The 24,477-nt window shown below is 37.8% G+C and overlaps 2 protein-coding genes across 2 annotated transcripts; both read left to right on the top strand.

Annotated features, from left to right (window-relative positions):
* Positions 1–3,899: 3,899 nt before the first annotated feature.
* On the top strand, positions 3,900–14,792 carry LOC122064833. Its single transcript, XM_042628616.1, has 6 exons — positions 3,900–4,096; positions 7,119–7,218; positions 7,298–7,427; positions 9,701–9,873; positions 13,277–13,582; positions 14,085–14,792. The coding sequence occupies exons 1-6, from the start codon at positions 3,983–3,985 to the stop codon at positions 14,255–14,257; spliced, it is 996 nt and encodes a 331-aa protein (XP_042484550.1). The 5' UTR covers positions 3,900–3,982; the 3' UTR covers positions 14,258–14,792.
* A 2,993-nt stretch (positions 14,793–17,785) lies between these two features.
* On the top strand, positions 17,786–20,393 carry LOC122064834 (peroxidase 19-like). Its single transcript, XM_042628617.1, has 3 exons — positions 17,786–18,265; positions 18,422–18,622; positions 19,614–20,393. The coding sequence occupies exons 1-3, from the start codon at positions 17,945–17,947 to the stop codon at positions 20,190–20,192; spliced, it is 1,101 nt and encodes a 366-aa protein (XP_042484551.1). The 5' UTR covers positions 17,786–17,944; the 3' UTR covers positions 20,193–20,393.
* Positions 20,394–24,477: the final 4,084 nt, after the last annotated feature.

Here is a 24,477-nt window from a genome sequence, read left to right as displayed (position 1 = left end):
GAACTGAAAGTCATTTTTGGCCAAAACACATAAATGACTCTTGATTTCTTTTTGGTTTTTGTGTTTTACCAATTTTTTTAAATAGAAACAAGCTCCATAAATGATACCAAATGCAGCCCAGACCATTTTTGTGGACAAAAATAAAAAAAAAAATGATATCAAAGAGGGCCATAGCCTCTCCATGGTTCTTCTATCTGTTATTATCTTCGTTGGAGGAGACCTTACCAAAGATAGGCAAAGGAACTTAGAAACTTTAAGGGTCTGAACTCAGAAGGGAGAAGCCATTGATGGTTCTTCTGTATCCCATGCTTGGTTTGAAAACTCGTCTGTTTCGCATGTACATAACGCTTCCCTATTATTTGCGATAATCAAACTATCAGTTTTCAGTTAATGCTGCATATGATACAGTTTTTGAAGAATCTAATTATTAGAGTCAAGCGGAGAAACCTTTCAAGAAAATATGTGTATCATTCATCAAGCCATCGTATATTCCACGGCTGAATAATGTTCGGACAGAAAATATTGGTAGAATGAATCAGATGTCTGCATGTCTGACATTTGTTTCCATCTACCTGTATTCTTCACACGAGGAAACATGCACAAGACTGGTCCCTCTTATCAAGGGATCATTGGTTTCCAGTAGCCACGAACATTTATGTGGATATCTATTCGTGGGTCCGGATGTCCTTTCCAATATTGTCTCACTTGAAGAATGCCAGGTGCATCTTTGCCTGTTTTTCTTTACTGTCCTTGATGAAATGATATATGTTTTAATCATAGAAATTTGTCTGGGCAGCTTAGAATTTGGTCTTAATGACAAACATTTTGACCCGGGCTTATTATGCTCACATGATAATACTTTTTCGCTTTTTGAGGGTAAGCTTTCAGTTCTGCGGTTTCATCACATTTTGTGGGAAATGAATAAAAGAAGATGGGGCCTTATTGTTTCCCTCTCCTGATTTTAATGTATCACCTTGTTTGCTTCTTATGCTTGTTTCTTCCTCCCCTTTCTTGGTAGTTCCCCCATTTTTTGGATGGGTTACTACAAATTATTTTTAGGCTGTGATGGAGCTTCTTAAGCGGCTTGGCAATGATCATATAAACTTGGCAAAAATAAAGCACATCTATGAGATTTGGATGAGAAAGAATAGATCAATGAAGAATTGGCGAGCAAAGGTATGACTTTTCCTGCTGTTTCTTTTTCCTTCTCGCGGAATCAGTTGGTGTATGTGTTTGGGGTTGTATTGTTGACTTGGTTCAATTAGTTGAGACTATTTTCTTTTTCAGTGTTTCCACTGTCGGCCAGTGTATATGTATCTTAATTTACTTTTGACAATTTGGCAGGATAGATATGTGATTCAACTGGAATTTGCCCTTTTTTGTCTTACACGAGGGAACATTGAAGAAGCATATCAAGCCGTTATTTGGTATGTTCTTATGTTTAATTGGGGATGTTGGGTATGCTGGATTCAAATGTTCAGCCTCGTAGGTTCAGTATGTCAACAAGTTGCTTCTTGAGCTTATGGTGTTGAGCCTTAACAAGATTGTATAACCAAAGGTTTTGCATAATTTGATTGAGTTTAGAAATGATATATAGAGGGTGGGCCTCAGCACAACGGTAAGGTTGCTCCATTGCAACCTAGTGGTCGCGAGATTGAGTTGGGAAACAGCCTCTCCGCGAAGTGGGGGTAAGGCTGTGTACCCAAGGACTTGAGTTGTGCTCCAACAACTCCTTTCTTCATTCATCGAGACCATGGAGCGAGTGAAGAGGACCCTTAGGCGATTCACATAACCATACCCCAACCTCAACCAGTGCTTGAAATGAGAGGGAGGAAAGGAAAACAGGGCTGTTGGTAACTTTGGAAGTCCTGTCCTTATCAATTTGAGCTTCGTAAAGCTCACACTTTCACATGAGATCATCTTTTGATGCTCTTGTAGCTTCAGTCCAAGACTTGTCTCATGTTCTCTTCAATCTATTCATATGGTAGCCTCTTCCTTGGAAGCCTTTTGCACCCTAGGGTTCCAAAGAGAGGAAATGGAGATATAGGACTTGTGATATGATTCTCAACTGAAACCGTGGGCTCTGCTACCAAGTTGGAAACTAAAGGTTGCAAGAGAACAAGAGAAGGAAGATGATGAGAGTTGGAAGGCGGAGGAGAAGATTAAGAGAAGAGAAGAGGAAGAGGAGAAAGAATTGGCGGTAAAAAGATGTAGGAAATGGGCTTCTCTCCCCTATATTGATACAGTTAGACTATAATAAAAGGGAAATTACATACCTATCCCTCATGCTAACATAAGTAGCTAAGAAAGAAAGGTAAAAAGTAACACACTATACAACATAATATATCTCAGTAACTAAAGTACCCCTTATGACATGAACTCTAACAATATGGACTTCTTTTTCAACCATATTAATGTAGACTAGGATAGGGAGTCTAACCAAGTCTCAACTGCAAGAACTTTTAATCAAAGAACAACCTCAACAAAGTAGGACAGCAACACAAGAAATCAAACTAAAGGAAAAATTAGATCTGGGATGAATTGAGATGGAGTTCGATACCTTGGAGTGCTTGAAAATAGTAAAAGAAAAGATAATAAAGTAGAAGATGACCTCTCAGGCTTCTCACCGCGGAGTCAATTGGATCAAACACCAATTCCATCAGCTTTGATCAACCACAAGGCAACTCTTCATGAAGAAGGCAATAGCAACAACCATTAATTTTTTTTTTTATCAAAATCATCTCAGCTTTAGGAGCCTCATTTTATTTATTTATAATGTTGATTGGGAAAGGAATTACAAAATAGAAGGTTCCTCAAAAAGGACAAATATTCTACTAGTTATAAAAGGAGACTAACTACTAATGACTTGGCTCAATTAATAAGTTGACTCCTAAGGGAACAAATATAACTCAAATCAAACCCAAGTAAAATGGAAATTAACTAGTAATCCCGTATGCATCCTTAGAGCCCCCCCTTTTAGACCTATAAAAGTAGTTTATTACACTCAAAACACATGGGATCAAAGGCCCAACATACATGGGACCCAACCCTAGGCTTATTCCTAATAAAACAAGCCTTTTGTGGTGAGTTTGGCTTCCTTACAGATTTGTCTGCTATATTGTTATTGCTTTGTGTTGAATAGCCTCTCGATATTTCTCGGGGTAAGGCTGCGTGGTTCTCACCCGCATGCTCCCCCCTCCCCCACAACCAAAAAAAAAAGAGTGAAAATTGTTATTTGTTGTTCAAAAAAATTTAAGGCTTAGTCAAATGGCAGGAACTTTTCGAACAAAGTATGGTTTTCCCATTTCTAAGAGATAAAAATTCTTTTTCCTTTACTGATTGCATATCAGAAATCTCTTAGCAACATATTTGAGGCATAGACTCTAGTTTGTTAATTGTATGGCTGTAGTCAAATTATTCTTTTTGGTTAAAGTACTATATGGTTGATTATTTTGATGATATACTTATGCCAGAACATCCAATTACTACATGTTACATGTTCCTAAAGTTGTAGGCTTTATGGTCCCTCATCAAGTTTTTGAAGATACCTTGTGATGCACAGGTCAAATCGATAGATCTACTTGTAGTGGGCTTAAAAGAGAGAATAAGAAAAAGAAAGATAAGATAAGGGGGCCAGGGGCTGTTTTGAGAATGTCACTATATCAGCTTAACTAGTCACTCTGATTACTCAACATACAACAAGAGGGAGTCATTCTAATTCTGATTACTCAACATAGTGCAAGAGGGTTAATCTACTAAAGAATTGCAGATATCCTTTTGAATGATGACTTTCTGCTAATGAATAATGACAAAACTTTCATGTAAAGGTAGCTCCTTTAGAAGTCTGGATTGTATTTCTTACTTGATGTTATTGTTTATGTGGGTGAATACTTAATTTTATTTGTTTTTCCATGAAAAAGGGTTGGATAAAAGTTTGTTGCCTATAAGATTTCCACGTCCACGTGAGAACTTGGAGGACTTCATGCATCTACATAGGCAGCTGCTTAATGACCACTATGCTAATGCTGTGAAGCATTTACGTCTTGCTATTAATTCTACTCCTCCAGAACTGGCGGCCTTACTTCCTCTAATTCAGGCATGAATTTTCACTTCTATTAGCATCTTTTGATACTGTGGTCAACAATCTTGCAAACTTGGATTGCCTTTTATATTAATGAAATCCAGTTTATCCAAGGTTTTTTTCTCTGTCCAAGCTTTTGATTTGCCTTTGATTGCATGCAACTTATTTGTGAACTTGTGCCCCTCACATACTTGACTGTAAATTTTCATCAACTGCCTTGTCTTTAGAGGACAATGTTAGAAAAATGTACTAAGGAATTGCAATGTTGAAAGGAAGTATATATCCTTTGGGCGAATAATACTGATTAATTAAAAGCCCCTTATCAATTGACAAACTATCTTTTACATAGGCCCCCAATGAGAGTAACCCTTGGATGTCACACAACCTCCATTAACTTCTAAAACCAAGTGTCAGCATAGCAACATGCCTGATCATTAGCATGCACTACAAAAAGAAAACAACAGCATCTAGCTTTTTGGACATGCCCCAAAACCAAGAGACAAACACCCTCAACTATAATTATGCTGTAACATTGTTGGATCAGTAAAATGAGAGGAAAAAAAAAAAAAAATTGAATTAGAGAAACTTTAAAGAGAAAAGACATTAAGAACAGCTTAATGGGATTTATTTGATATTCTGAGTAATTTTGAATTGTCCTTTTTAGAAAGAACTTTCATTGCATATCTATCCCTTTACTCAGCCTTCCCTTAAGGCTCTGTTTGTTTAAAATGAAGAAAACTTACTGGAAGCAGGTGGCAATTATATTGTGAACCAAGATGCAATGATTTTTTCTGGAAAACAATGTCCAGAAATTTAAGATAGAAGCCTTTTTCCAAAATGTATTATTTTTCAGTAAAGTAATTTCTTGTTTGTTGGACCAATACTATTTCCTTTTACGCAATTCCTATAAAATATGGTATGTTGAGAACAAAATTTTTTTACCAGTTTTCTGCCTGCTTTTATGGACCCCTCTATTTTTTACTTCAAATATTAAATTCTAACTGTAGTACTGTACAAAGTTAAAATTAGCTGATTACAGCAGATTGTCTGTTGAAGTCTAGAATTAGTTTCTTCAAACGGTCTTAAGAAATTTCTTTTTTCTGAATTGTTACAACCAATTTTTTTGGTAGAATAATCTATTGTTCTTTTTGAAATACGAATTCTCCATAGTTGATTTTTGTTGAATGGGTCGAGTCTGGTTCTTTGCTTTAAATCCTAGCTTTTGTCTCATCCTCTTTTGAATGTTCTTGGTTTAATCATCCATGATAATCGAAAACAAATAATGGCTTAAGGCCGATCCTTGATGTAGCCCAGTCCTCCCATGGTTTTCACACTAGTGACCATCATAGTTATTGGAATTCACTGGAATTCACTACCTTGCCCTCCCATGGTTCTCACACTATTGACCGCAGTAGGTGTCCAGATGCGTGGCCTAGGTGTCCAGGCGGCCTAGTTGGGGTCTAGGCGATTATCGCCTTATTGCATTGTCGCCTTAGTGCAACACGCATCACTTATTTATGTCAAATATCAATGTACTTAAGATATCCCCTATTTGAATCCAATAATAATAGTTTAAAATAAAATTCCAAAAAGATAAAAAGTCAACCACCTAGCCTAAGAACAATAAACTAGATTTTTTGTTGTAAGGGGTGATTTACGACTTTCAAATGCTTGGGTTTTTCTCAATTCTGAAAATTTCATAAATCTTATTATGGTAAAACATTGCTAAAACGGTAAAACCCCAAAGTGTAGTATTTTTTTATTTTGTTATCTATAACATTATTTTCATTTTTAGGCGATTTTAACAGCATTCACACACTTTAAAATAAGTTTGACCGGAACATAAATTTGTCATTACGACATAGATTTAAGTAATCTTAGACTTGTTGGAAAACTGGTTTTGTGCTCGACCTATTATAAAAAGTTTCATGTAATAATAAAACCATTTGACTAGACAAACTTAATAGAGAATAAAACGTTCCTCTAAATGTTTATTTTTGTGAACATGAGGTATATGTAGCATAGTAAATATTGTTAGAAAAAATGGAAAATAAAAATAACAATTGGGTGCCTTGGTCCCCTAGGGAACACCTAAGTGGGCACCTTGTCACCTAAGCGCTGAGGCACCCTCCACAGCCTTGGGTTGACTTGACAACTATGGTCGCTACATCCTCATACATATTTTTAATTATATCTACATATTTACTCGATGCCCTTCTCTAGTACTTGCCAGATAAGCTCTCTAGGGATTATGCCATAGACTTTTCTAGGTCAATAAAGACCATATGGAGATCCTTCTTAGAGGCTTTAAATGTTTCCATGACTCTCCTAAGTTGGTAAATAGTTTATGCCGTGGATCTACCTGGCATAAAACCAAATCGGTTCTCCGATATGGTAGTTTCTCTTCTTAGGTGAACTTCAATAACCTTTTCCTACAATTTTGTAGTATGACTCCTTAGTTTTATGCCTCTATAGTTATTGTAGCTATGAATATCACATTTTCTTAATACAGCATCCTGTATTTATTTGTGTTTTTTTCCTCTTATCAGTTGTTGCTTGTTGGGGATCGTGTTAATGAGGCAATAAATGAGCTCGAGAAACTAGTCACAATACGAACATGACACTTCCTTTAAGGTAGGGAGATATTTAATCACATGCCGTGTTTTATATTTTACTTTTTAATAGAATTAAGAACAAAAGAACATGATGCTTGCAGCACTTGTGTCCTTTCCAGAAAATCGCATGGGTTGGAAATTGAAATGCCTGATGATCATAACCATCCAGTCTATTGCATTGTTTTTGAAATTTATGAAGATGAAAAAGGGCTACTGTTCTATAATAAGTGTTGTAGTTGGTGGTTGATCTAATTAGGTCAATTTCAACTGTCAAGGACATGGTCTCTTAGACTGGATTTATTGATGGTAGACTAAACTCAGTTCGTGTGAACTATAATCATAGACGGGATACCTGTTATGGAATATTGGCAAAGGATTTGTTGGTGTATTCTGCTGCATCTTGATTATTGTTTTCTCAACAGCCTTTTGTTGTTTGCTTAGGATTCTGGTGTATTGCATACTCCTTTAGGGCATGTTTGCTTAGCGGGCAAAACTGGGGTGGGAACTACATGACTTTGTCTGGTGATTGAATTCTTTCCCCACCGTTTACCATGGTTTGTTTTCTTTTACTGTTTTTCACCCCATGACAACTGGGGCCCAGGCAATATCCTTAGGGCGAGTATTACAGAATGCTTTCATCTAAAGCAGTATGACGTGCTTTCAACCTGCTACGAGGATATCTTAAAGAAGGATCCGATGTGTATTCATTCATCTATCCTTTTGGACAATGGGTCCCATGAATAAATAACTCTACCTTAATTTAGGTAATGGTATGTTTACTAATTTGCATATAATCGCACCATTATTTTGGGTGAAAATATAATCACACCATTTAGTGATTAGGTTTGGTAAAGAGGATATGAAAAAGAAAATTAAAACTGGAATAGAAGATTTTAATCGAAAGGGGAAAATCAAGAATTTGGTAGGAAAAGGAGAAGAAATTAAAGAAACTGTTCAGAAGATAAAGGACCCGTAAATTACATCTGGTTATCTATTAAGAGGGGGAAAATTGGATAGATTTAGAAAAAAATAAAAAGAACAATGAAATTGAATCAAAGGTTTGATTTATCTTCTCAATTCCAGGTCTAGAGCTCCGATGAAAACTCTAAAACAGATCAAGAGTTGTTGACCTGTGTTACGTGGATGCTTAAGTTGATGAGCGTTACCCATGTTCAATACTACATGTAAGCCAATAAGATTGCTAGAAAATGAATCTTTATACCCAAGTTCTGACTTCCTTTTGTGGGTTAACTGAAAATAAGTAGTCAGCAGTCAGTCTCACAGATGGAAGGACGAACCTTAAAATAGAGAAAACATGGTAAACATCAAGCAAGAACCAAGAGATGAGAGATAAGAAAGCAAATATCAGCAAAGAAAAAGCTCTTAACTGCAGCAGCCAACAGTATCTATACTGGGTAGCATCCAAATAACTTTATTCCATACAAATATATTTCAATCGCCATTGTTCTGTGGATTGTCTTTACAGACTCTGTAGCGTGTACTTCTACTAGGAAAATCTCAAGATTTCTAATAAGAACCAGCTTTAGAACCCAAAGGAGAGCTTAACTCCTCTCCTGAACAAAAGGATGTCAAAATTAGAAATATTAAGAAATATACTTTCAATAAAAATTCCTAAGAAAATTAAAATTTCGAAAACTATTCTACCACAGAATAACACCCTACATGTAATTGGTCATAACTTCCTCAACACAGCTCAAAATTGCTAGATCTTGCACTTGTCGGGATGGTAACTGAATTGGTTTTAGATTGCACCACACTAAATGGACAAGTCTGACTTCCAAAATCAGCTCCAAATAGAACTGATAGAAATAACCAGTTGGAATAGTTCAAAACCCAAGAGATAATTGCTTCATGCAAATCCACTATAGCATGACTTCCTTGAGTTGAACATTGACTTTTGAGACATCATAATTTGAAGCTGGAAATGCTTCTAGATAATTAGGCTGTACATGTCAACTTTAATGCATGGAAGACTCAAATCTATAGCCATCTTCTGAAAATATTTAACGATTTACTGAAGCAGGATTCATGCTTCCCTCCACATCTAAATTAATGTTAGTGGGCATCCTAAGCCCTCCCTCCCACCCCACCCCACCCCACCCCACCCCACCCCACCCCAATTTTTTTTAATGCCCATCTGGATGGTTGTAGTCATCAAATGAAGATTGTCATCTGGTTCATCGAAATTAAAAAAAGCCTTCCTTATGTACTATTAATTGGCCAATTTTAGCGACTTATTGATGGCTGTTTTCAATTGGTTTGGTAATTTAGGGCATGAGTTCTAATATTTAACCGTAAACCAGTAAAATTCTCCGTGTATCATGTTGTGCACTGCTTGGCGATTGCATTTATTTCAATAATAAATAATTAGGTTGTGTATCTCACCGTTTGTTCACCTATTCATAGAAGGCTGAATGTGCACTGGGTTGGAACTGGTTTTTCAAAAAGCAGGAAACTTTATCATTTTGTCTCGTAGTTATAGTTTAAAGTTCTATCTATTGTACATAATATATCATCCTTTTTGTATTCACCGTTGTTTTCATTGCATTTTGTTTGTTTAGTTTTCCTTTGATGAACTTTGAGATGATTCTGTATAAATTACTATGATGATTTTTTCTTCTGATGAATAATGGAATTTATTAATAAGAAGAAGAAAGATCTGTATAGACTGAAACAACAATAACAATTCTACCCCAAAAAAAAAAAAAAACAACAACAACAACAGGAGATTGGCCTATGCAACAACTCTAATGTAAGACTAGAATCACAAGTGATCTTAATCCCAGGCAGGATCTGAAAAATCTGGCTGAATAGGGAGAAATATTAGATCTCACAAACCGTAGCTTAGATGGAGCTGAAAGTTGGAGAAGATGAAGGTCATAAATGGGTCAACAAAACCCCAAAAGATGAGACAATTACGATGGCTGAATTGAGAGTTATGTTGTCAACATGAATTAGGAAAATTTTGACCTTCTGAAACTAGAGTTCCTTGCTTTTGGATGGTCATCAAAATTGGAGTGAAGATCCCTTGTACGATGTATATGTATCTTTCAAAAGATGAGCCTCAAATGATGGTTGATTGGGAAGTTATGCTCGAGGAAGAAAAAAGGAAACTTTATGGAGTTCTGCAATACAGCAGCTATAGGCCTTCAACTGGTCTGTTGATGTAACTTCTGAATTTTAATAAGCTTGTAATGATCACTCAAACACTCTTTCATGACAAACAAATAAAAGGAAAAGAAAGAAAATAAAGAAAATTGATGGAGGGTTGAAAAGGGTGGAAGAAGAATCAGGGAATGGGCATCTCAGTCCTCAGGTTTTGAGCATTTCACCCTCTAAGGTAATAGCTATCTCAGCCATGAGTAAACACTCAAATTCATCAACTTCAATCTCTTTTTCCATTATGATCAGTGGGCTTTAAATAGCCTTACAAATCTTGGACATAAAGAAATAACAAAAAAGGAAACTAATGGACTGAAATAAGACTTTCTAATTTGTGTCTAACTTGCTAACCATGCTTAACAAAATTAGAAAATGACTACTAATTACAAAAAGGCAACTAACCTAAGTTACAAAATAGAAACTTCTTTGAGTAACAATTCTGGAAACAACTTGCTCTCTAAGAAGATAGAAACTAACTAAAGTAAACTAAATAGGAAACTAAAATAGAAGATATTGATCCAATTTACTGTTCATGTGAATAGTGTTTTGTGAACATTAATTTCTGACTCTTGTTTTTGTCTCCTTCTTTAAGCTTTGATCTGCATCAACTCGCCTCCTCTTAGAAAAAAAATGTCCTCAAATTTTATAGAGTATGAGGGTGATTATAGCATGGTGCACATCCCTCTTCAAGTCGTACAAAAATTCAAGTAGCTCCTTGATCATATGAATATATTCGTATGGGCACGTTTGATGCTCTTCAAGGTATTTCAAGGGGATGATGAACTCTATGTGTTCAACTTCAATGTCTACGGATGTGTCTATGGGGTCATCTTCTAGCATGTCCTTTACGTACTCCTTTTCAAGCTTAAGATTCTTCAAGTCCCTTGTTCTTATCGTTCACAATCTCTTCAATGATGTCGTCAACCATTACTTCAATCTCATTCTCTTTAGGATCTTCCTTTTAGTTGTTCACAGGCATCACAGTTGTTGGAGCACCAATCTCCTTGGGTTCGATCTCCTTGTGCGCCATTGTGACCATGTCGCTTTCGATTTCTTTCATATGAATCCCACTAATAGGGACATTAATGACTACCTCTTTCTTGATAGTAGGAGTTGCTGGAATTTCTTCAATGTTAACCTCAACTTCTGACTCTGGTTCATTGGTTGGATGTCTCTTCTATTGTTGCTCCTTTGCAATGTGTTGCACAATAGAGGTTGATAATTCCTTTATGCTTTTGTTAACTGTGGGTGGCTTTTGGAAATTTGGTGGAGGGAAGGACATTCTTCGTTCATGCTTAGATAGGTACATGCCTGCCAATGCGTACTGCATCTCTTCCCACGTTCTAGGCTCACGTCATTGAGCTTGAAGTTGCCTTCAATTTATTCTCTATTGTATTCGAACACAATCACTCATCTAAGAGTAAACATATCAAAGTTGTTGTGCCCCTGTCAAGTTGTAATTGTCAAAGTACACGTCCATTTCATCTACCCATCCAAGGAAGATGTTTGAAGCAAGTTTCTCACGAAAATCACGTGGCTCCATCCTAGGTTAGATTAGCTCTGATACCAAGTAATGTAAGACTAGAATCACAAGTGATCCTAATCCCAGGCAAGATTTGAAAAATTTGGCTGAATAGGGAGAAATATGAGATCCCACAAACTGTAGCTTAGATGGATCTGAAACTTGGGGTAGATGAAGGTCCTAAATGGGTCAACAAACCCTCAAAAGATGAGATAATTCTGATGGCTGAATTGAGAGTTATGTTGCCGACATGAATTAGGAAATATTTGACCACTCTTCTGAAACTAGAGTTGCTGGATTCAGATGATCCTCAAAATTGGAGTGAAGATCCCTTGTACGATGTATTTGTGTCTTTCAAAAGATGAGCCTCAACTGATGGCTGGTTGGGAAGTTATGCTCGAGAATGAAAAATGAAACTTTATGGAGTTCTGCAGTACAACAGCTACATGACTTCAACTGGTCTTTTGATGGAACTTCTGAACTTTAATAAGCTTGTAATGATCACTCAAACACTCTCTCACAGCAAACAAATAAAAGGAAAAGAAAGAAAATAAAGAAAATTGATGGGGGGTTGAGAAGGGTGGAAGAAGAATTAGGCAATGGGCATCTTAGTCCTTAGGTTTTGGGCATCTTACCCTCTCAGGTGATAGCTATCTCAGCCATGAGTAAACACTTAAATTCATCAACTTCAATCATCATTTTTTTTCTTCATTATGATCGCTGAGCTTTAAATAGCCTTACAAAACTTGGACACAAAGAAATAACAAAAAAAGAAACTAATGGACTGAAATAAGACTTTCTAATTTGTGTCTAACTTGCTAACCATGCTTAACAAAATTAGAAACTGACAACTAATTACAAAAAGGAAATTAACCCAAGTTATAAAAGAGAAACTTCTTTGAGTAACAAAATAGGAAACTAACCTGCCCTCTAGGAAAATTGAAACTAAACTAGAGTAAACTAAATAGGAATCTGAAATAGAAAATATTGACCCAATTTACTGTTCATGTGAACAATGTCACGTGACCAGTGTCTTGTGCACAGTATTTTCTGACTCTTGTTTTTATCTTCTCTTCAAGCTTGATCTGCATCAAACTCGAACAGATAAATCATAAAATAAGACAATTCCTTAAATACAGATGTCTGCGCACTCCTGCCTTAGCTATCAGTCAAGGCATACCTCATCTACCAATTGACAAGATAAGTTCCCAGACCTGCTGAGCCATCTAACTCTCCAGATTATATGCATGTACCTCCAAGTGTACCTTGGAATCTGAAAAGAAGAACCATACCAATGGGGTCAGAATCAACCAACATAACACCCTTGTGGTCTTTAATGATGCCCCTAATGCAAGCCAGAGTAAGGTTACAGAACTGCCCTCAAAGTTAAGTTTGATACCATTCGGAATAGGAGGAATCCACTCAGGACACACATATGGGGAGTCGTAGAGAAAACGACTGAAGATCAGTACCTTATTAAGTAATCAACTGGGATTCTGTGGAAGCCTCCAAATTATCTGTTCCTGGAGGTCCCACCCATCCTTGAAACATTCTATTGTTTCCCATAGTCCCAATGACAACTAAGTTTGCAGCGCTCTAAAGAAATTTTCCCTCTTACCAAGGGGAACTGATGGCCAGAATCCAATAAAATCCTAATCCCACGAGGGAAGTTCTATTTAATCTGGAGAGAGACAAAAAAGTGCACATAGACTCCTAAATTTAAATTTTGATAAAGAGGTGAATAGCTGATTCTTCATCTACAGTGCAAATTAAACCAACCTGGGCGGGGGCGGGGGCGGGGGGGGGGGGGGGGGGGGGAGTAAGGGTTTTCTTGCTTGTCTAATATTGTTCTTTATTTGATTCGGATATTTGTAGGGGACTATAATCTTGAACCACTGGTGGAGATGATAGCTTTACATCTGGATGCTACCTATGCAACATGTGACATATGGGGAGAGCTTGCATCATGCTTCCTTAAGATTTCTCTGTATGAAGACGATCAAATGTCAGTATGTGGAAATGAAAATGAATGTGGAGGCAAGCAACAGTTTTCTGTTTGTTTCAATTCGATTCCCAGATCGTTCATAGAGGGGAACTTGCGAATGCCATGGAAACTACGTTGCAAATGGTGGTCTAGACGCCACTTCAGCAATAACATCCTCGACTCAGAGATGAAAGCAGGTATCTGCAATTGTTTGTGAAATATTTTCTGTAGCTCAGCAATGAGTCTTCTGTAATTTGGTTTTCTTCATGTCTGCTTGTTGAACCAGTCTGTTCGTTTGATTTCAATCCCATTATCCATTCATTGCATGGTCTTGGCTGTCTGATTTATTGCGTCTTCTGGAGATCAGAAGATAATTTTATTGGTAAAAAATCTGTTTTACTAAATTTTACACCATAGCTATGGAACAAGTGGTATTTTTAGAAATTATGAATCACTAGGAATAACATCCGATTTGTCCGAGACAAATGCTGGTCTGCTTATGAATTTACTCCCTGCATCACCCCACAAACTATCCTGTTCCTCCTTTCCAGTGATTTTTAGAAAGAAAGTCATAATTGGGTTGGTAACTACAATCACTGAATTGATATCCTCTTTGAGGCTTAGTAATTAGACTATCGAGTTGTCTCCAAATGCTTTATTTCGGTAAATTGATGATGCTCCTGCTCTTGATTTCAACAGGTAAATTTCAGCTATTAACATGCAAGGCAGCATGTGCATCTCACCTTTATGGTCCCGAGTTTAAATACGTCGAGAGTGTTTATGCTTGTCTGGAGAAAGAAGATAACCAGGAGAGGATACTGTTCCTGCAGAAGCACACGAATAATTCAATCAAACTTCTCCAAAATTTGTAGTAGTCAGACTGAATGCTGCATGGCTTTCTCTTTGAAAAGTAGAAGGGAGAAGTTTCACCGTTTCCAGTCGGTGAGCTGTTGCTCCTTTTGGATTGGTAATCACTTGCATGGTGATTTTATTTCAAATCATAAACCTGACACTATCATTTACTCCTAAACCGCACCTCGGAACACAAATGCCTTGGCATTGTGTAATTGTGGTAATCTCATGATCGAGGCGTCTGGTATTGGATCCTGTTTGGTCCTATAAGTTGTATCAGCAGTGTTACAGTTTATAAGATGTCTTGCTTATCATGTGATATCATTGAGAAGTCAGCTAAGTGGTTTCGTTTCATTGCTTCAATCAAGTTTTCAGCCCTTTGAAGAGCTTCACAAGGAATAGGGAATAACTTGCTTTTCTGGATCAGGTGGAGTTTTTCAATTTTGAATTGTATTTAGCTTCTTTAGGATTGAGACATACATATATGTATTAGCCCAGAAGGATGTAATATTTATTTCATTTCATAACATAAGGGAGTCAGGGTCTAAGCATAAATACACCCCCCCCCCCCCCCCCCGGCAGTTATTGTGAGTTTTTCTTTTCTTCATGAATTTATAGTTTTAGCTTTATGTTAATGTGAAATACAAAACAACAAAAAACTCGAGGCCGGATGGTTCATGTAGGAGATTGTTCTCGTACGTCCCTGGTCTTGGCATTTGGAATCCATTAAATATAGAGACTCGGTGGATTTTAAATGCTAAGATTAAGAACATATGAGAACAGTCTTGTACGTGAACTTGATCTGGTCTTAAAAAACTCAGCCTTTTATTTCTTTTTTTTTTGTATTTTTGCATAGATCTATGTGGCTGACTCTATTAAGTTGAGATAATGTTGAATTTATTTATTTATTTATTTTTTCAAATAAATGCTGAATTTATTGTTGTCGATGTGGAATGAGCTGCTCATTCTAGGCTTTACCCGTAAAGAAAAAGAAAGAGATAGAAAAGAGCTTCTACAGGGGTCGAAGTAAAGCCACCCTTCCCAGCTTAGCTGCATGGCCCACTGAATTGTCACCCTAGAAAGAAGCTTGCCTGCATGCCACGCATCACACATGCACAAAGGCACACACGCATGATCCGTGTACCAATTAAAGATCTTATTAAGAAAAAAAAGTATACCAATTAAGGCATTTGCAGTGGTAGCTTTCAAAACCCTAGGAGAAATCAGAAGTCAGAAGAACAGAAAAGAGGATGACATGAATATCATAAATATCCCTTCAAGCATTAATGAACAAGTTATATGGGTTAGGCTGCGTGGCCCTTGCACCAGCGTATGGTTCATGAAAGTGCAGGCCATTTAATAGGGATAAGATTTTTCTTTTAACTGGGGCACCATTGATTTTGCGTCTAGGTGCAGGCTAGGTTCCTCTGGGTGCCATTTTGCTTAGTGAAGTATAACACTTCATTATTTACCACTTATGATCAAATTGTAATACAAAGTAAGTAATGAAAGTTATGCAAACTTTAAATCAAGGTTCTAGTAAATTATCAAAATGCCATCAAATGGAAATGAATATGAAATATAAAATTACATCTTTTATAATTTTAGCTATTTTCTTTACTCATTTTATGTTGAAATTGTACTAATAAAATACTTGTCTAATCCTCTATCACACAGACTAACCCATGTACTGTCATATAACAAATAGTAAAGTGATAAAGGAAAACATTTTTCCATAAATAATGATAAAAAAAAAAAACTATGACATATGGAGCGTCGAAAATGATCTAGATCACTGTGATTAACCTTATTAAAAAAGTAACATAAAGCGTGTTAGCCATATAATCTGTTCACTATAAGCATAGTTGGAAAGTCATATTTTCGGCTCAACTTGCTTTTTCTAAAACCTAGTGAGTCAGGTGAGTCAAACCTTGTTAGAGCAAGCTTCTTCTTTTTTTTTTTAATAATTAATCTCTTCTTTCTTCTCCTTCTTAGAGTGAAGAGGGATTAAGGCTGAGGTTGCATCATAGATGAGAGTACAAAAGGGGCTAACATTGAATATAACAAACATAAATTAATTCTAAGGTTTTGCTTAGTTGTAGACCAAATTTATGGTCTATGAATAGTCTATGGTCCCATAAAAAACCAGACTGAGTTTCACATGACTGGGGCAAAGACATCGAATCAATAAAATACTTGAATTGACTCGAACTTAATGTGATCATTTCTTAAACTTGGACGAATCTTCATGACTCTTGAATAAGTTTATATTTTTTTTACTCGATTCAAGTGATTCGTGCAAATCAAAACCTGATTTTTCAATTATGCTGATAAATTGGAATTGTAGGCTACGTTGTGCTGGGCATTTTATGGATGAATTGCTAAAATGGACATGGGGGGCAAGTGAACCTCAATTTATCCGGGGCTAGGCTTGCCTTGGCCCCTCAGTTTTAGCATGGGAAAAACTTGAGGATATTTAACCTCCCTTTGCTCATAAAACTACCAAACTAGATCTGCCACCTTGTTCCATTTAGATAGCATCTGCCTGTTTCCACCATGGTATAGATGCAGAAGCAAAGATACAAAACTCTAATGGACCATCTTCGAGATGAGCATATGTTAGTTGTTGACCCATCGATAGATCATTTCACTCTAGTTGTCCAAAATACCACCAATCTAAAAGGGCATTTTGGAAATCTTGATTTTTTGAGTTGAGAGTTGAAAAATGAGTGTAGATCAAGTTCTCACACAGGATGATCCACAAAGATAAAATCCACCATAGCATTGGTTGTTGGGTAGATTTTATCTGTGCGGATCAGCCCTATACAAGAACAGTTCTCATACGAAGACTTAATCCATAGCGTTGAAAAATTGAGTCAAGTAACCACCACAGAGTTGGTTGTTAGGTAGATTCCGTCTGTGCTGATTAGTCCCATACGAAAATGGTTCTCGTACGAGGACTTGATCCGCGGTGTTGAAAAATTGAGTCAAGTAATTGCAACCCTTGTTGGTGCCAAAGAAATGAAATAATTCCTTAGGCTGTGTTTGGTAGTCAAGAGACGAAAATAAAAGAAAAGAAGAAGTTCTCTTTGTGCTTGGCATGTCCTGAACTAAGAGAAGATTCAGTTTTTGAATTCCAAAATTTACATTGGGAATTGTGAAATTTTCTTTTACTAATAGATATATATTGCCAAAAATACAATAAAAAACATTAGAAAATACAAAATGTTTTATTTTCTTTTCTTTTCTTCCCTACTAATGGTAACTGAACATACTTTTTTTTCCTCACCATTTCACTTATTTTCTTCTCTTTTCTTTTCTTTTCCTTTCTTTCCTTTTCTTTTCTTGGCTATCAAACATAGAAGTTATGATATCTTCCAAAATGTCCATTGAGGTTCTATTTCTTTAGCTGAGTAGCTACAACCCAGGCAGCAGCTAGAACTAGAGTTCCACTCTCTCACTCTCTCACGTGCGCACACCCAGCCACAGAGGTTTGTATGCAAATTGCAGAGCTTCTTTTAATATTTTGCACTAGTTTTTCACGGGTCTTGATTATCCCCTATATGGCTATTTGTTTTCTGTCGCGCTTCAAAGCATCGCATCTGTGTTCCACTTTTACTTGGTAGTCGTCCTTCACTACCTTGTCCTCTCTCTCTCTCTCTCTCTCTCTCTCTCTAAACACTATCTACTTTCTAGTGTTTACAACCATGTCAGCTTCTTCTTCTTCTTCTTCTTCTTCTTCTTCTTCTTCTTCTTCTCATCTACTGTCTTTATACACTGGTTTATTCATCCTTCTTGCACTGATATTACCCACCTCAGAGTCTTCAGAGACTTCAGAGACTTCAACACCTACAAAGTCAGGAAACAGAGCACACAATAACCCAACTCAACTCTCCGTAGAGTACTACAGTAAGACCTGCCCACAGCTAGAACAGCTCGTCGCATCGGCCACTTCTCAACAATTCCATCTATCACCCATCTCTGCTCCTGCAACCATCCGTCTCTTCTTCCACGACTGCTTTGTCCATGTAATATATAACCAACACTCTCAGCTAACATGCACCAGGGGATTCACGACAGTCGTCTCCGGTAGCTGCAAGAATTTCGCCTGGTGCATTTTAGCCGCAATCGTTTCTGTTTTTTTGGGGGGTTCAAATTCAAACTTAGTTTGGGTGAATTTGCAGGGCTGTGATGCTTCAATTCTGATATCAGCGCAGCCTGGAACCTCAGCATTGGCAGAGAAGGATGCGCATGATAACAAGAACCTGGCAAGGGAGGCGTTCGATAGCATAAAGAAAGCCAAGGCCTTAGTCGAAAACAAGTGCCCGGGGGCCGTCTCCTGCGCCGATATTCTCGCCATCGCAGCAAGAGATTTCGTTCACTTGGTAATTTTATCGTCCCACCAATAAAACGGGAATTCGAAAACAGACATACGGTACATTCTATCGTGCGCTTTTCTCACATGGATTTGTCATTTATCCTTGGGGAAAGTCTCTCTAAACATGAGAGTAGGGTGGACGGTATACTTCTCTCATTTGATTTTTGAGAAAAATGGTGGTTGGGGGAGGGGGGTGTGTCAATGTCTGCGATGGCCCTGGGGTGCGTACAGATCTGCCAATTGACGCATGCACGCTACAGAATTTGGAACTCACGGGAGGGAGTGAAAACAGTGTCATGCTCCTTATGAAATGCGCCATCATGATGCTTCTGCATACTCTTTCTTATTGGCCTATGCCCATTCTCAGGAGCCATACTCCCCCGCGGTAAAACACTTCTGTAGGGAGCATGGCTCCTACAAGCGTGCAGGCCAATGATAACACTCACGGAAGTATCAGATGGGGCCATTATCAGATTTATGAGGATGAGGCGGTCATTTGTCCTCATGTGCCTTGATATGGGGCCACACTCCCCATAGAAACCATTTTCCTTTTCTCATCAGATTAATGAAAAACGTTGAATGTGAGTACCCAACACGTCATGCTCAAAGAACCTTCATCTTTAATATATCGTCTATATTGTTACAAAAAACGAAAGGGAAATATGTCATCTATTTTAATTAATGTTCGGAACCCTTAATTACTTTATATTTTATATTTTATTTTTCCAAAAAAAATTATTTTAGATTTTTATATTTTACAGGGGCAACTAGGTAATATGAGGAAAAAAGATCCTCTTTAATTAATTGGGCACCCACTTAGTGATCCAACGGTTGGAAAGACCTGGTAATATATGCCCATGTATTGAGATGCATGTCCAAATTCCTCCCGCCCTTGGCACTAATTGGACGCCGAGATTAATTGGAGAGGAGCTGAATTGACCACAGGCAGGTTTACGGAAATGCCCTCATACGCTTTTGTTCCTTAAATTTTGTCACAGGCCGGAGGTCCTTACTATCAGGTGAAGAAAGGCAGGTGGGACGGCCTGATCTCAATGGCATCAACGGTGAACTCCAATATCCCACGTGCCAATTCCACAGTGGACGAACTCCTTAAGCTTTTTGCCTCCAAAGGACTCAGCCTAGAAGACCTGGTAGTGCTTTCAGGTGCCCACACCATTGGCTTTGCCCACTGTGAACATTTTGTTAATCGGCTCTACAACTTTAAGGGTACAAATAAACCAGACCCATCAATCGACCCGAGGCTTCTCAAGTCCCTACGTATGTCATGTCCGGTTGTTGGCGGCAACACTGACATTGTGGCACCGTTTGATGTTATGACACCCTTTGCATTCGACCATGTGTATTACAAGAATTTGCAGACTAAGATGGGATTGCTGGCTACGGATCAAGCATTGTTCTTGGATTCGAGGACCCGACCGGTTGTTGAGTCATTTGGGAAAGATAAGCAAAAGTTCTTTCAAGCATTTTCGGAAGCCATGGAAAAGATGGGTTCAATAGGAGTGAAGAGGGGAAGGAAGCATGGGGAGATTAGGAGAGACTGTGATAGGCATGTGTGATGGGGTTAATGTTCATACTTGGTCCTCTTTATTTTGTGTGTGTTCTTGAGTCTGTGTTTGAGTGAGGGGGTGGGTCTTTGTTCTAGGTGGTGAAATTGTTTGGTTATTTTTCATTTGCGATACAGCCATTTTAAGTATGAGAATGATGGATAAATGAGAGTTTTGCGCAAATATGAATTATGAAGAGGAATTTGTTTTATTTTTGGGGTTTGTGCTTTATGGCATTATTTATTATTAAACAATTGTTTTCTATCCGCAAGAGGCCCTTACGTCCACACACAGGGGCGCACAGCCCCAAGAAGCCCCTATGCCTATGGAGCAACGGCCTCTCATGGACATAAAACTTTGTCCCTTATTATTAGGGAAAAGGTTGGGTATGCCGCCGATATCAAGTATGCTAGCACCCATTGTGTCTATCTCTCTCTTCCCTTTTTTGAAATGACCCTCATATCCTTCCTGAATGATACTCCATCATGTGATCCTATTTGTGCTATCCACTAGCATACTTGATATGGTGGCATACCTATCCCTCTCCCTTATTATTATTATGAAAAATGAAGTATGCTCCACCTTTTTTTTTTTTTGCAATGACCTGTGTAGGTTCCAATATATTTATATCACACAAAAATCTATGAGACCAACACACAAACACACATTCTCTCTCTCTCTCTCTCTCTCTCTCATATATTTTGACTATTTGGGCCTTATGAGGACACCAAATGGACGATACCAATCTCCAGATCCTCATTGGTGTAGCATATAGGTTCTTTCTTACATTGATGTTGTGGGAGATCCTCCCTTTATTAATTTTAAGGGCAAGAGATCCCTAACCCTTATATTAGTGTGTGGGCCAATGAGAACGCGTGCAAGGGCATCAATATGAATGAGTTTTTTTTATTTCACAAGGGGTCGGGGCAATAATTTTGCATTCCATTGCGTTAGATGCATAATCGACAAATTAGGATCCTCACTAGCGGCCGAGACTTGGGAACCCCCCTTGGGGTGTGTGCCTAGGGTGCTTCTGGCTGCTGAATGTGTGCTAGGCTCTCTCTAATGCTAGAGAGTGTCTAAATCTAAGATTGACTAGGAAACTTTCTTTTTTCTATTTTCTGATTTTATATTGTTAAAAGTTATGTCATTTCATAGGAGGGAGAGATAGACATAGGGAGATGCTAACTTAGCAGCTCGACAACTTTTTTCTTTTTCTGTAAAAGGAAAATGTTTTTTTTTTTTTTTTGGGGGACAAGATGTGTAACATGTCCCCCATGAAAGGGGAAATGACTCTTATGTGGATACTTCCTCATGCGCTCACATTGGTCCTTTTACATGCGTAGGAACCGTACTCTTCCTTAGGAAACACTTTCGCTCTTTATAAATATGTCATAAACATAAGGGCAAGAGATCGTTAATGAGGAAAGGAAGAGTAGGGAACTCGACCATGTTTAATGTATCAACAATGAGGAGTGTAGGGAAGACACCAGGCCCTAATGAGGTCCCGATCGAAGTGTGAAAGAGTTTGGAAGCATGTGGGGTTGTTTGGTTAGTATTAAACTATGGGAGAAGGTATAGTAAGAAACGACAAGGTTAGAACTGATTTTGGAATTGCTCCAAAATAAAGGACCTAATCCTCACATAACAATCCAACATATTCTCAATTCTCAAATGCGAAAAAGATCGGACCCAGGATACAACCACAAAGCCCCAGAATTTAGAAACATAGTAAAAAAAGGAACAAAGGATCACTCATTATCCACATCAAGCAGATTTAAGTACTTCAATTCTATCTTTGATGGCCTTTGTTTTTTCATCAATCACATTTGTCAAATAAGTGTTTCTACTCTTTCACTCCTACAAGAATCCTCTTGTAAGGTATTCCACTAGTTCTCCCAATAGGTAGGGAAGAAAAACCTTTACAACTGATAAGATATCCTCGCCTTCACAATCTTTTTAGAGGTAGAGAGAGACCTTTCTCTTTTTAGGATAAGAGTATCTTACAATCCTAAGTACAGTCTAGAATTGTAAAAAAAAACTAATGCTTGCAACAATGCTCTTAATTTCTTAATAATAATTAATTAAGAGTGATTAGGGTATCTCTAATGAACATACCGCCATAGTACTTCCTCGGTCGACCGCCTATGGTCTCGGACAGGTCCAGTCGACCGGGGCTTCCAGCCGGTCGACCGCCAACATGACATGCTCTGTCATACTGACCAGTCACCAGTGTTTTGACTATAACTTTGAAAATAAAAAATTAGTCGTGCACGAATTCCATGTTTACGCAGTTGTGTACCAAAAGCATCCTCTCATTATTTTTATTTTCTTTACTCTCTTTCTCTTTCATCTTTTCAAACAAAACAATCTTAAACGAGATTAAAGACAAAGATTCTAGCATTAGGCAATTGGAAGTTTGAGGAAATGAAAAAAACTTCCTTAGCCTTTCCACAAGGTCAAATATAAATACTATATATTGTTTGGCTAAAGAGTTCGACCGAAATTAGGGTGGCAGATGAGCAATATCCGCTTCTGGTTGTTCGATCTTAATACGTAATAGAACATGCTCTTGACTGAGAATATTTGGATTACAAATGAACAAATAGAGGAAAGCTTCTAGATTTCTACTAAGATTGAGATATCATAAAATACTTATCCCCAAATTGTCAGTTTTGTAAGAGAGAGAGAGAGGGTTGGTGGTATTGTGTTGGTATCTTAAATCCAAAGGAGGGGGTATTTATAGAGTATATGAAATGTCATAATTGGACCCTTCCTTTCTCTGCATGAGTTTTCTAGAAATTTTGGGTGGGTATGGAATGCTCCTGGGAATAGTTACCTCAGCTAGTTTCATCTCTATCGATCAGAAGTAAAGTTGCATCCAAAATCCATATGTCATCGCCGGGGGAGGGTGACAAAATTGGGTGTCTACAATTAGGTGCTTACACAACATTTGGTGAAGGTCTGAAGTAGCAGGTGAAGGCTTTGTACATCAAAAGTTTTGACTTCATAGGATCGTTTAGTGGGGTCCACTTTAAAGCTATTTTTGGAAGCCTTAATTGCTAAAATGGGCTAAGAGTCCTGCATGAAAAATGAAGTTTGTCAAGTTGTGGTACCAATGCGTTGAATCACGTCATTTAGAGTGAAGTCGGAGAATTTACAACGATTCCTGTACAACTGAACATAAAAGAATCAAATTGAGAGAGTTTGAACAAGTTTGAATGAGTTTGGAGTGCTCTTTGCTAAATTTCCTTTAGAAACTAATGGAAATAGTAGCTTAACTCTCTCTTGGCATTGGAATCCGTGCAAAATTCACTAAAATGGATGAGATATAGCAAAGATTCCATTATGGGCTTTTTTGGAGCTTAAGTGCACCAAGTTTTGGTAAGATCTCATCCACTATATATCAAGATTCTGATGGTTGAGATTAATCCACATCACCAGATTCCATTTATGTGTCTACAGATGAAGCACACATCGGCCTGGTCTTGCTGACGTAAGATATTCTCCCCCGCGGTTTTCTATTGGTGTGGTGGATTAGCATCTGTATGTTTGCGCTACATAGAATCAAGCCACATATAGACCATGTAGTCCCACTATAGTGTTAAGCGGGTGTACTGAAACCGTAGGCAGATTTCATTTCCTTGGCTGTGATCACTCGCACTTCTGAAGCAATTTGCAATCCAATGACTCAAATTCCCCGCATTTTTTAACAAGATTGGACTGCCCATGAGCAATCCTCCCTTATTCTTGACACACTTAAAGGACATTGACAACTCGTTATTGAGCGTCTGTCACGAGAATATATTTTTATTATGAATTTGCCCCTCCACTTGTATATTTGAACTGTCTAACTTTGAAAGACCATATCTTGGCCATCTAGACTCCGATTTGCAAGCTTTTTTTTTACCCACTGAAATGTGGAGCATGTCCCTAAAGAGAGAAAACACATAGAGAGTTGCCAAAAATGAATTCCAGTCCAAAGGAGCTTTATTATGTTTTTTCATTTACGTGTCCATAGAAAAGTGTTCGTTGATCTAAACTTATTCCAGAGGTGCCGTTTTTTGTAGGATTACTCTGCAAGAGGCAATCCATAACTGTAAATCCCTATTGTGAATTTCCTAGGTTGCATGTTCAATTGAAAAACCTAGTTTGTTTATAGGCCAATATTGACCATTGTAAGGAGGGATTTGCTTTGTTATTTGCATTCAAGTATTGTAACTTCGTTCAAGTGGGGGGCTTGATCGAAGGTAGTACCCTCGTTTGTGTGGTTGTGCACAAACTGAAGCAGGGATTG

The sequence above is a fragment of the Macadamia integrifolia genome, unplaced genomic scaffold (assembly GCF_013358625.1).
Source record: "Macadamia integrifolia cultivar HAES 741 unplaced genomic scaffold, SCU_Mint_v3 scaffold1787, whole genome shotgun sequence".
Classification (NCBI taxonomy): Eukaryota; Viridiplantae; Streptophyta; class Magnoliopsida; order Proteales; family Proteaceae; genus Macadamia; species Macadamia integrifolia.
Note: the sequence above shows the minus strand (reverse complement) of the source record. Positions and strands in the feature narration are given on the sequence as shown.